The sequence below is a fragment of the Chiloscyllium plagiosum genome, chromosome 28 (assembly GCF_004010195.1).
Source record: "Chiloscyllium plagiosum isolate BGI_BamShark_2017 chromosome 28, ASM401019v2, whole genome shotgun sequence".
Lineage (NCBI taxonomy): Eukaryota > Metazoa > Chordata > Chondrichthyes > Orectolobiformes > Hemiscylliidae > Chiloscyllium > Chiloscyllium plagiosum.
The window spans coordinates 1,835,221-1,847,791 of NC_057737.1; the positions used below are offsets into that span (position 1 = coordinate 1,835,221).

The 12,571-nt window shown below is 51.7% G+C and overlaps 1 protein-coding gene across 1 annotated transcript in view; it reads left to right on the forward strand.

Moving 5' to 3' along the window:
* The window catches only part of slc43a2b (solute carrier family 43 member 2b), a 39,665-nt gene that overhangs the window by 6,266 nt on the left and 20,828 nt on the right, over nucleotides 1-12,571 (forward strand). The window contains exons 5-8 of the mRNA XM_043718900.1: nucleotides 4,154-4,361; nucleotides 6,153-6,208; nucleotides 6,302-6,378; nucleotides 12,150-12,367. Of these exons, the coding sequence (XP_043574835.1) occupies nucleotides 4,154-4,361; nucleotides 6,153-6,208; nucleotides 6,302-6,378; nucleotides 12,150-12,367 (559 nt within the window). The remainder of the gene's footprint in view (nucleotides 1-4,153; nucleotides 4,362-6,152; nucleotides 6,209-6,301; nucleotides 6,379-12,149; nucleotides 12,368-12,571) is intronic.

Below are 12,571 nucleotides of genomic sequence, written 5' to 3' on the forward strand. Positions count from 1 at the left end.
ACCCCTCCCTCTCTCTCTCACCACCCCCCCCCCCCAACTCTGCGTCCGTTACAAAGTGGGTTTCTCTCCTGATCTCATTGCATCTTCCGGCTATTGAATGAACAGGGCAGGGGGTTGGTGACAGAGTATTCAGGTGTGATGATAATCTGATACATAGTCTCCCGGTGAACAGGTCTGTCCTGATTTGAGTTTTGAAGTCCTGTAACAGAATATTGTGAATAACACACAGGAACAGATTGAGCAGAGACGGTGACCTCTGGGCGGAGTGTCCCTTGGGCCACTGTCTGACTGTGTGGAGTATTCACTGAGGAAGCACTGACCTGGTTTCCCTATGCTCCGTTTGAAAAGCAGCTCGGATTAAATCACCCCGATTTACTGACTGGCCCGGAGCTCTGCAGGTTGTTGGGATGGGCGGGGGAGGTCTGTATCTGAGTGCTTTTAGACAGGACGGAGTAAACACACAGGAAGGAGGGAGAGCACCCACCAAACCATTCCACTGTGGGAGGGTTCATTTCTGTGGCATTGAAATTCACTAACCCTGTACCCAACACGGAATATCATCAGTTACTCAGAGAAACAGGATGAACTGGCAATGTTGATCCAGTCACTGCTGGGAGACAGCTAATGATTCGGCCAAACAGTGCACAGATTGATCCCAAAAACAGATCAAATTAACCACAGCGTCTGTTGCATAACCATCAATCCAGGAAATCAGAAACATTGAATCCCTGAGAGTGCGGCGCTCCCTCAGCGCTGACCCTCCGACAGTGCGGCGCTCCCTCAGCGCTGACCCTCCGACAGTGCGGCGCTCCCTCAGCGCTGACCCTCCGACAGTGCGGCGCTCCCTCAGCGCTGACCCTCCGACAGTGCGGCGCTCTCTCAGCGCTGACCCCCCCGTTACTGGGTGTATCAGCCTGGATTCCTGCCCAGATTTGTGACGTGTGGGGGTGTTTATTGACTGAGCCATGGTTGACAGGTGTGTGTTTACTCTGGGGCGACTGTGTTAGGGTGGGACACTGGGAGCTGGGACACTGTGTGCACAGAGAAAGCTGAGAATTGAGATGCTGAGTGTTCGCCTGTGTTGATTATCCAAGGATGAGAATCAGTTGGTGACTCGGTGCCTCTGGCTGTGTGCAGCATTGACCGCTTTCTGAGGGTTCCATGTGACACGGTGCTGCAGCCGTGGACTGGTCCAAACTGGATCAACACTTGTTTTGTTCCAAAGCCTGTCTTCTTCCTCAATGCCACTGTACTGCTGATTACATCGTGCTCTTGCTCAACAGTAAAACTGCCAGCTTAGCAAAATCCACACGGGAGACAGAGGGAGGGAGATACAGAGTGAAAGAGAATGCAGGAATGGTGGGGAGAGGGAGAGGGAGAGGGAGAGGGAGAGGGAGAGTGAGTAAGGGAGAGTGACAGAGCATGCAGAAGAGGGAAAGAGAGAGTGAGAGTGACTGAGCAAGAGGTAGGCAGTGAGAGAGGGGAATTGATGAAGAGTGTGAGGGGGAGGGAAAGGGGGAGGTGGAGAGTGTTGTCAGTGTGATAGGGAGGCTTGTGGTCGATGTTATCCTGTTTTTGCCCCTACCCGCACCTCGACAGTTTCACCCGGGACTAGGGAGGAGGTTATATCAGCAGGGACAAACTCGCTGGGCCCCAGTATTTATTGCCCGTCCCTAGTTGCCCCTTGAGAAGGTGGGGGTGAGCTGCCTTCTTTAACCGCTGCAGTCCATGTGCTGTGGGTTGACCCACAATGTCCTGAGGGAGGGAATTCATGGATTTTGACCCAGCAACATTGAAGGAACAGTGATATATTTCCAACTCAGGATGGTGAGGGGCCTGGAGGCGAACTTGCAGGGGGTAGTGGTCCCATGTATCTGCTGCCCTCTTCCTTCCAGAGGGAAGTGGTTGTGGCTTTGGAAGGTGCTGTCTGAAGGTTGAATGTATTCAAGACAGAGATTGACGGAGACAGACTGCAATCACCAGGGGATATGGAGGGCAGTGCAGGCACATGGTGTTGAAGATCCCACTGAATGCTGCAGTGGGTGTGATGGGCTGAATGGCCTCTTTCAGTTTCTTGCATCATGTTCAATGTTGCCTCTGTATTGGTCACGTAGTCAGGGCACAGTGTAGTGTCCAGTAGCAGGTGACCATGACCTTGGGGATGGTCAGTGTATGAACCACCCAGGCTGGTAACCAGGGAAACCATTTCACACCGCCCCCTGCCCTGTCCCCTCTCTGTCTCTCACATTCTGCCTGGTTCCTGTCTTACAGGGAGCTCCCCCCACCTTACTCATCCCTTTCTCTCTCTGTCTCTCTCTCTCAATCTCTCTCTCGTCATTCCTCTCTCTCTCTCTCTCTCTCCGTTTCTCTGTTCCTTTCTCGTTCTGCCACTATGACTCAGTCTGTGGTTCTCTCTGCTTTGCTGAGTCTGTTATTTTTTAGTGTTGATCAGTTTCTGACCTTTTCCCCACTTTCCTGTTGCTGGGTTGTACAGCAGCAATTCTGTAAATGTGGAACGGGGAGGGCAGGTGGGGGCAGCATTGGGTTGAAGACAGAGTTAGTGGTTGGGGAATGGGTGGTGTATGGTACCCAGGTTTAGAGAGGGCTGTCACCCAGTGGGGTAGTGTTCCTGAGTGGTGTCTCTGTCTCTGTGTCTGTCTGTGTGAGTCTGTGTGTGAGTGTCTATGTGAGTGTCAGTGTCTATGTATGTCTGCGTGTGTGTCTCTGTGTTTGTGGGGGTGCCTGTCTGTGTGTGTGTGTGTGTGGTGTAGGGGCATGTCTCTGTGTGAGTGTGCTGTCAATAGTTGGTCCTGATTAGGAGTGATTCAGATCCTTAGCCTGAGGGCCCCACTCCCACAGGGATGGGGACAGTGTCTGCTCTAGGAAAGGTCACGTTTCGGGGGACCAGTCTGGAAGGTCAGGGATTTAGCAGTAAACAGATCCTGTGTTGACGCGCTGCAGTTGAGGTTGTTATGTGAGCAGCCTGTCTCTAAGCAGTTTTTAAATGCAGTCAGTCCCTTTCTGTGACCAGGATTGGCAGTGTTCAGGGACGTATTATGTCTCAACGTGGAATAGCTCATCGCCTGCCCTGTTTACCACAAACACTAAGACTCTACATGGACAGGACAGGATCACTGCTTCATGTATCTCTCTCTCTCTCTCACACAGACACAGACAGAGACGCAGAGTCACACAGACAGACAGACACACACAGACACTGACAGTCACACACACACAGTCACACAGACAGACACACACTGACAAAGACAGACGCACTCACAGTGACAGACCCAGAGACACATGGATAGACAGAGTCTCTCACACACAGTAACGTCCAGGCCCAGCGTTAGGAGCTGATTCCCAACAAACACTGAGGGACGCACTACTCACCGAGCTCAGTCTGAAAGGAGCAACCTGACACAGTCACAGTGCTGCGCCTTGCTGAGTGTGGAGCCCACCCCCAGTAATCCCCCTCCCCAAAGCCCCCCACCAGAGAACACCCAATTCTTTTGCAGGAGCTTGACCTGCTCCAAGGCCAGCCTAGCCACAGCTCCACCAGGAACCATTCGAGGAAGAAAGATTTGCATTTTGACGGTGCCTACCCCTTCCCTAATTACAGACAAGAACATTCCCAGCTGGAGGTATGTCTGAAGTCTCCCTCTTGTCGTTATGGTAACACAGCAGCTAATTGGAGCAGAGTAAATGCCAATAGACAGCAATGACAGACTGATAACGCAGAGTAAACTTTGGCCCCAGGGCATGGAGAGAGCTCTCACCTGCTCCACCTCGAAACACTGAGAGGGAACATCCTCACCCTCTGGGATGGCATCAAGTTCGCACCTTGTTCAGCAGACAGGCCCTCCGACAGTGCGGCACTCCCTCAGCGCTGACCCTCCGACAGTGCGGCTCTCCCTCAGCGCTGACCCTCTGACGGTGCGGCGCCCCCTCAGCACTGACCCTCCGACAGTGCGGCGCCCCCTCAACACTGACCCTCTGACGGTGCGGCCCCCCCTCAGAGCTGAACATTGTAACTGTGTTATTCTGTCTGAGGGTAGAGTGTGGCTCAGAGTCTGGATCCGGACGCTGAGTATAATGGAATCTGGTGCCTGTAATGAAATCCTGATTTTGTGTTCCACTGACTCCATTCTTTTAGCAAACGTCACCAACAACAGCTCGACGGGAAACAACAGCAGTGACCTGGAACTCCCGCTGAGGATGAACGGCTGGCTCATCTGCAAGGACCAAGATGAGATGTTGAATTTGGCGTTTACTGTCGGGTCCTTCCTGCTCAGTGCCATCTCACTGCCCCTTGGTATTGCCATGGACAAGTATGGACCACGGAAACTCCGTCTGATTGGCAGGTCAGTGCCTCTCAGCGTTGCTAGCCACTCTCCTAAATCTGGTAACAATGCCGGGGAAATCAGGGCTCCTGTGTTGGGATGGTCTCGTCCCTTGCTCTGAACAGGTCAAGTCCCAACTGCTCCGGAGTTGTATCAGAACAGGTCAATCAGAAAATATTTCAGCTCTGTCCATTTCCCTTTGAACCACTGCACTGGGCCACTGGGTGTGTTTCACATGTCTGTGTGCTGGCTTTTTCAGTGTTCCTGGGAACAAATCCACAAAATATCAGTTCCAATCCTGCTGGATGTCAAACTTATATCAGACTGAAAACCTACTTGTTCATGTGCGCTGGAAATCCACCGTCCAGACCTGGCCTGGTCTATATGTGACTCCAGACCCACAGCAGTGTGGGTGACTCTTAACTGCTCCCTCACCAGGCAGCAGAGATCCAGGTAGAACCCCCAACCCCAGCACTGGGCACCAGCATCCTCCCGTTCTCCAGGCATTCTGGGATGGATGAGGGGTTCCCATTCACAAACATCAGCAAGGATTCACTCAGGGGCCTGGTGTTGTCCATTGGAATTGGCACTGTCTCCCATGTGAAAGGGGGTGGGGAGTGTCACGGACTCCCAGGACCTCCAATGAGGAGTTGCCACCGACCTCCCCCCACCCCCCCCTCCTCCCCAAAACCCGTCCCGCACCTCCCCACCTGTAGGGGACGTAAACTGGGCTCTGATCCAGGGCTTTGTGCAGGGCATTACACAGTGGATATATATCTGCTCTTTAACTGTGGAAGGCATCACTTTGCACTTCCCTCTCCTCTGTTTTCATTCAGAAAGCACAGTTGCATTCTGAGGAGCAGTGATTCCGGCTGCTTTACAGAGACTGTGTTCAAATGTGTTCACTAATAAGTAGTTAGGTCTCCCATCCCTGTGTGGACTTTGGGTTAGACTGCACCAGCTACTGTGTGCATTGTTGGACTCTGTACCTCAGCACACACAGCCACAGAGAGAGTGCAACAACACTTCCACACATTGTCCCAGGGTGGTGAGGCTGTGCGATGGAGAGAGACTGGGCCTGTGTTCCTTGGAGTTTTGAAGAATGTACAAAATCCTTCAAAGGGAGGGACAGGGTAGGTGGGGGTAAGATGCTCCCCCCAGGGTGTGGAGTCTAAAACCAAGAGCCACCATTTACAATGGGTAGAGAATTCCCCGATGGTCCAAGCTGAGGAGGGATGTGTTTACCCAGAAAATTGTGAACCCTTGGAATGGTCTGCCTCAGAGATGTGGACGCTCAGTCTGTGGGGCTGTTTAACGTCAAGATTGACAGATTTCTGATTCCCACAGGGTGTAAGGGTTTATGGATGGAGGAGGGGGAGGATTTCAATCAGCCACAATTATATCAAATGACAGTGCAGGCACGATGGGCTGAATGGCCTGTCCCTGTGATTGTGACACAGCCTCAGCACTGAAACTGGGTGCTCATTCACAGCAAGAATCATTTACACAGCACCTTACAGAGTGACAGAGAGGGAGAGTGACAGAGAGGGAGAGTGACAGAGAGGGAGAGAGACAGACAGACAGAGAGTGAGTGACAGACAGACACAGAGAGAGTGACACAGAGAGAGTGACAGATGGAGAGAAGAAGGCAGTAAACTAGGGAGAGAGTCACAGCAAGAGGAAAAGTTCAGAACAGAGATGGAGCAAGAGAAAGGGTTTGAGAGACGGGAAGGTGAGGGAGCAGGTTTGGGGGAGACGATGATGATGGGCTGACTGGCCCTGAGGTTGATTGGTGTTTTTTCTCTATTGCAGCACCAGCTTTGCCTTGTCCTGTTTGTTGATTGCCTACGGAGCCAGTAATCCTGACGGTAAGTACACAGCGAGTGTTCCAGCAACAGCACACACTCACCCAGGCAACACCTTCACCACCTCTAACTCCACTCTGTGCCCTCTCCTTCCAGATCTTTCCGTGCTGATTTTCATCGCACTGGCCCTGAATGGATTCGGGGGGATGTGTATGACCTTCACTTCTCTCACGGTAAATCTGCCTTTGTACTCAGCTGGATGGTCAGGGAGGGGAGGGCGCACGAAACAGTACAAACCTGGGCTCAGCTCCCTGAAAAAAATCATTATATACATCCCTTTAATCCCTATCAACTTCCCATAGGGAATGTCTCTCACTGGGATACAGTTCCTGAAGGGGCTGTCTCTCACTGGGATACAGTTCCTGAAGGTGCTGACTCTCACTGGGATACAGTTCCTGAAGATTCTGTCTCTCACTGGGATACAGTTCCCGAAGGGGCTGATTCTCACTGGGATACAGTTCCTGAAGGGTCGGTCTCTCACTGGGACACAGTTCCTGAAGATTCTGTCTCTCACACTGGGATACAGTTCCTGAAGGGGCTGTCTCTCACTGGGATACAGTTCCTGAAGGGGCTGTCTCTCTCTGGGATACAGTTCCTGAAGATTCTGTCTCTCTCTGGGATACAGTTCCTGAAGGGTCGGTCTCTCACTGGGATACAGTTCCTGAAGGGGCTGTCTCTCATTCTTTGACGGCATTGAGGGAGCACTGCACCATCAGAGGGTCAGCACTGAGGGACCGCCGCGCTGTCAGCGGGTCAGTGCTAAGAGAGGGTCAGCGCTGGGGGAGTGCTGCTCTGTTAGCAGTGCTGATTTTTGGGGAAGCTGTTAAACCAGCTGCTTTAGATTGTGCAGGAGCAGAGTGAGCTGGGTGTAGATGTACAGACATCACTGAGATGGTGGCAGGCATGGTTGAGGAGCTGTTAGTCAAACATACAGTGGCCTCAGCTTGGTCAACAGTGACTGAGCATACGAGAGTGAGGAGGTTTTGTTGAGATTGTATGAGCCATTAGTCCAGCCTGACTGTGAGTGTTGTATCCAGTTCTCAATCCCATGCTGAAAGGATAATGTGAAGAGAGGGCTGAAGGAGTTTATGGGACTGTGTCCTGGGATGAGGAATCTCTGTGCTGAGGGTAGATTGGAGAAGCTAGGACTATCCTCCTTGATGGAGAGAGATTGAGAGAGATCAGTTTTAGGATTCAAAATCACGAGAGTGCTGGACAGGGAGAAAGAGTCCCCACTCCTGAAAAGGTAAAGAACATAAGGGCAGAGACTTTGAGTGTGTACGGATCAGAAGGGAAAGTGATAGGAGGCTAAACGTTTGCACGCAGGGAGTAGTAATTGCATGGACCGGCTTGCCTGGGAGTGTGAGGGAGTCAGGTATCCTGTGGGCCGTTGGGTTTGTTTCTGAAAGGGACAAATGCTCAGGGTGAAGGGCAGTACACTGGAGTATGGCACTGGGTGAGACACCCCTTTAGAGAGCTACAGGAACCCACAGCAGTGCCCTGACCTCTGATGGATCTTACAAACGTTCCCTAGCAACAGATTATCCAATCATTATCACTTTGCTGTTTATGGGATCTTGCTGTGTGTTGATTAGCTGCCATCTTTCTGAATTACTTGATTGTCTATGAAGTTGGTATAAAAGCCACTGTAGAAATACCAAATTTTCTGTTCCCTCGTTCCTCCCTCCTCACTTTCTCTTCCTCCCTCCTCACTTTCTCTTCCTCCCTCCTCACTTTCTCTTCCTCCCTCCTCACTTTCTCTTCCTCCCTCCTCACTTTCTCTTCCTCCCTCCTCACTTTCTCTTCCTCCCTCCTCACTTTCTCTTCCTCCCTCCTCACTTTCTCTTCCTCCCTCCTCACTTTCTCTTCCTCCCTCCTCACTTTCTCTTCCTCCCTCCTCACTTTCTCTTCCTCCCTCCTCACTTTCTCTTCCTCCCTCCTCACTTTCTCTTCCTCCCTCCTCACTTTCTCTTCCTCCCTCCTCACTTTCTCTTCCTCCCTCCTCACTTTCTCTTCCTCCCTCCTCACTTTCTCTTCCTCCCTCCTCACTTTCTCTTCCTCCCTCCTCACTTTCTCTTCCTCCCTCCTCACTTTCTCTTCCTCCCTCCTCACTTTCTCTTCCTCCCTCCTCACTTTCTCTTCCTCCCTCCTCACTTTCTCTTCCTCCCTCCTCACTTTCTCTTCCTCCCTCCTCACTTTCTCTTCCTCCCTCCTCACTTTCTCTTCCTCCCTCCTCACTTTCTCTTCCTCCCTCCTCACTTTCTCTTCCTCCCTCCTCACTTTCTCTTCCTCCCTCCTCACTTTCTCTTCCTCCCTCCTCACTTTCTCTTCCTCCCTCCTCACTTTCTCTTCCTCCCTCCTCACTTTCTCTTCCTCCCTCCTCACTTTCTCTTCCTCCCTCCTCACTTTCTCTTCCTCCCTCCTCACTTTCTCTTCCTCCCTCCTCACTTTCTCTTCCTCCCTCCTCACTTTCTCTTCCTCCCTCCTCACTTTCTCTTCCTCCCTCCTCACTTTCTCTTCCTCCCTCCTCACTTTCTCTTCCTCCCTCCTCACTTTCTCTTCCTCCCTCCTCACTTTCTCTTCCTCCCTCCTCACTTTCTCTTCCTCCCTCCTCACTTTCTCTTCCTCCCTCCTCACTTTCTCTTCCTCCCTCCTCACTTTCTCTTCCTCCCTCCTCACTTTCTCTTCCTCCCTCCTCACTTTCTCTTCCTCCCTCCTCACTTTCTCTTCCTCCCTCCTCACTTTCTCTTCCTCCCTCCTCACTTTCTCTTCCTCCCTCCTCACTTTCTCTTCCTCCCTCCTCACTTTCTCTTCCTCCCTCCTCACTTTCTCTTCCTCCCTCCTCACTTTCTCTTCCTCCCTCCTCACTTTCTCTTCCTCCCTCCTCACTTTCTCTTCCTCCCTCCTCACTTTCTCTTCCTCCCTCCTCACTTTCTCTTCCTCCCTCCTCACTTTCTCTTCCTCCCTCCTCACTTTCTCTTCCTCCCTCCTCACTTTCTCTTCCTCCCTCCTCACTTTCTCTTCCTCCCTCCTCACTTTCTCTTCCTCCCTCCTCACTTTCTCTTCCTCCCTCCTCACTTTCTCTTCCTCCCTCCTCACTTTCTCTTCCTCCCTCCTCACTTTCTCTTCCTCCCTCCTCACTTTCTCTTCCTCCCTCCTCACTTTCTCTTCCTCCCTCCTCACTTTCTCTTCCTCCCTCCTCACTTTCTCTTCCTCCCTCCTCACTTTCTCTTCCTCCCTCCTCACTTTCTCTTCCTCCCTCCTCACTTTCTCTTCCTCCCTCCTCACTTTCTCTTCCTCCCTCCTCACTTTCTCTTCCTCCCTCCTCACTTTCTCTTCCTCCCTCCTCACTTTCTCTTCCTCCCTCCTCACTTTCTCTTCCTCCCTCCTCACTTTCTCTTCCTCCCTCCTCACTTTCTCTTCCTCCCTCCTCACTTTCTCTTCCTCCCTCCTCACTTTCTCTTCCTCCCTCCTCACTTTCTCTTCCTCCCTCCTCACTTTCTCTTCCTCCCTCCTCACTTTCTCTTCCTCCCTCCTCACTTTCTCTTCCTCCCTCCTCACTTTCTCTTCCTCCCTCCTCACTTTCTCTTCCTCCCTCCTCACTTTCTCTTCCTCCCTCCTCACTTTCTCTTCCTCCCTCCTCACTTTCTCTTCCTCCCTCCTCACTTTCTCTTCCTCCCTCCTCACTTTCTCTTCCTCCCTCCTCACTTTCTCTTCCTCCCTCCTCACTTTCTCTTCCTCCCTCCTCACTTTCTCTTCCTCCCTCCTCACTTTCTCTTCCTCCCTCCTCACTTTCTCTTCCTCCCTCCTCACTTTCTCTTCCTCCCTCCTCACTTTCTCTTCCTCCCTCCTCACTTTCTCTTCCTCCCTCCTCACTTTCTCTTCCTCCCTCCTCACTTTCTCTTCCTCCCTCCTCACTTTCTCTTCCTCCCTCCTCACTTTCTCTTCCTCCCTCCTCACTTTCTCTTCCTCCCTCCTCACTTTCTCTTCCTCCCTCCTCACTTTCTCTTCCTCCCTCCTCACTTTCTCTTCCTCCCTCCTCACTTTCTCTTCCTCCCTCCTCACTTTCTCTTCCTCCCTCCTCACTTTCTCTTCCTCCCTCCTCACTTTCTCTTCCTCCCTCCTCACTTTCTCTTCCTCCCTCCTCACTTTCTCTTCCTCCCTCCTCACTTTCTCTTCGCTCCCTCAGCACTGACCCTCCGACAGTGCGGCGCTCCCTCAGCACTGACCCTCCGACAGTGCGGCGCTCCCTCAGCACTGACCCTCCGACAGTGCGGCACTCCCTCAGCACAGACCCCTGCGCTGTTTCCATATTGTGTGCCAATGGATGGAAGCTGGTTGTGTGATTACGATATTAGATTACGATATTAGATTACGATATTAGATTACTTGTAGTGTGGAAACAGGCCTGTCACACTTGTATTTTTTAATGAATACTAGAATTTAATATGTTTTATTAACATGATCTTAATTTGTCCTGTTACCCTTTAAAGATCTGTGTACACTGCCCCTGGCCATTCTCTCTCTCTCTCTCTCTCTCTCTCTCTGTTCGAATTGTACCCTCTGTGTTTCGGATCCTTGAATCCAAACTGATGACTGTGCAATGTTCAGAGTGATATGTCTTGTGTCTGCCCCATTCCCCAGTCTCTCTCTCTCTCTCTCTCTCTCTCTCTCTCTCTGTGGTCTGGTTACTATCCTGCTTGATTATCAGTACGTCCCCCAGCGTTCTGTTCTGAAAGGACACTGAGTGGATCTTGCTCTGAGTTGTACCAAAGTGGCCAGGGAGCCCAAGAGTTCACCTCCCTGAAATCCTTCTCTCACTGTGTGAGCTTCGTCCTCACTCTGCAGTTTTCAAAGGGGCTGTCTCAATAAGGGTCACTGACTGAGATACGCATTACCCCAGAGGGTTCCCCTGTCCGGCTTGGGTGACAGATCAATCACCGATAACCCAGCAAGCAACCAGACCATCTCTCGACTCCGGGGATAAGCATTCAGTAAATAAATGAGGAATTGGAGTTGGGAGTGTTCAGGGTTGCTGTGTACCCAGTGGTACAGTGATCTCAGTGTAAGTGAGATCAAGCTGAGGGGGAGGAGGCTGTGTGCTGAAGCAGTGTTCTCAGGTGAGTGAGTGTGAGTGTGACAGTGAGTGTGAGAGTGAGCTGTCAGTCAGAGACACATTCCTCCTGGTAAACAGCAGCCTGGTGTCCAGCAGCTGAGGTCACTCTGTGCCTTACCAATATTATACTCAGTACACAACCCCCTCCAACCCTGCCCCCAGCCACCAGAGACCACTTCATGTCGAGAGTGAGGTGTTGGAAAAGCGCAGCAAGTCAGGCAGCATCCAGGGAGCAAGAATCCTGGTGAAGGGCTTTTCTCCTGCTCCTCGGATGCTGCCTGACCTGCTGCGCTTTTCCAGCATCACACTATTGACTCTGATCTCCAGCATCTGCAGTCCTCACTTTCACAGAGAGACCACTTAATGTCCACTCTGAAACACCTACATTTGTATAGCACCTTATCTGACTTCACTGCGTCTCAAAGTGCTTTAAGGCCATTGAGGACGGATTTGAAGCATAGTTGCCATTGTAATTATGCAAAATGTAGCAGCCAAACCTGTGCAAAGTAAGATCCCACAAACAGTAATGTGACAGTGATGCAGGAGAACCGTTTTGGGGGAGAATGATCCAGGGGGATTTGGCAGAGTCCCAGGGAGAAGACCCCTCGCTCTCTCTCTCTGATGGGATGTATCGGTGGGAGTGGGGTGTGTGTGTGGGGGGGGAGAGGGGAAATGTTGGCGATGCAATGGCTGATGGGAACCAACTGCCTGACCTGTGACCTTGAATGAGGTCTCTGGAGTACACAGTGATGGTTGTTTCTGGATGGGGGTGTTTGGGTCATTACTGGCAGATTATTGATGATCGATTTGGCTCTGGTTGCTTTTCAGTTGCCGAACATGTTTGGGGATCTGCGATCGACTTTTATCGCTCTCATGATTGGCTCATACGCTTCATCCGCTGTGACATTCCCGGGAATCAAGGTGAGGGAGGGAATGGGGCTGAGATGGAGGCAGCAACAGGATCTGGGACAGGGAGACAGCAGCAAGCTCCAGGGTTGGGCAATTGAGCAACTACCCATCCCAGGGCCCTCCCTCTCTCTCCTCTCCCTCACTGATCCCTCCCTCACTCCCTCTGCTCTCACTTCCCTCCCCCAAACTCTGTCTCTCTCCCTCAAATTCTCTCTGTTCACCCTGTCGTGCTCTGTCCCCTGTCGCACTCTCTTTCTCTCTCTCTCTCTGTCTCTGTCCCTCTATTTCTCTTTGTTCCTCCATCTCTCTCTGTCCTGCCCTCTCTCTCTCTCTCTCTGTCC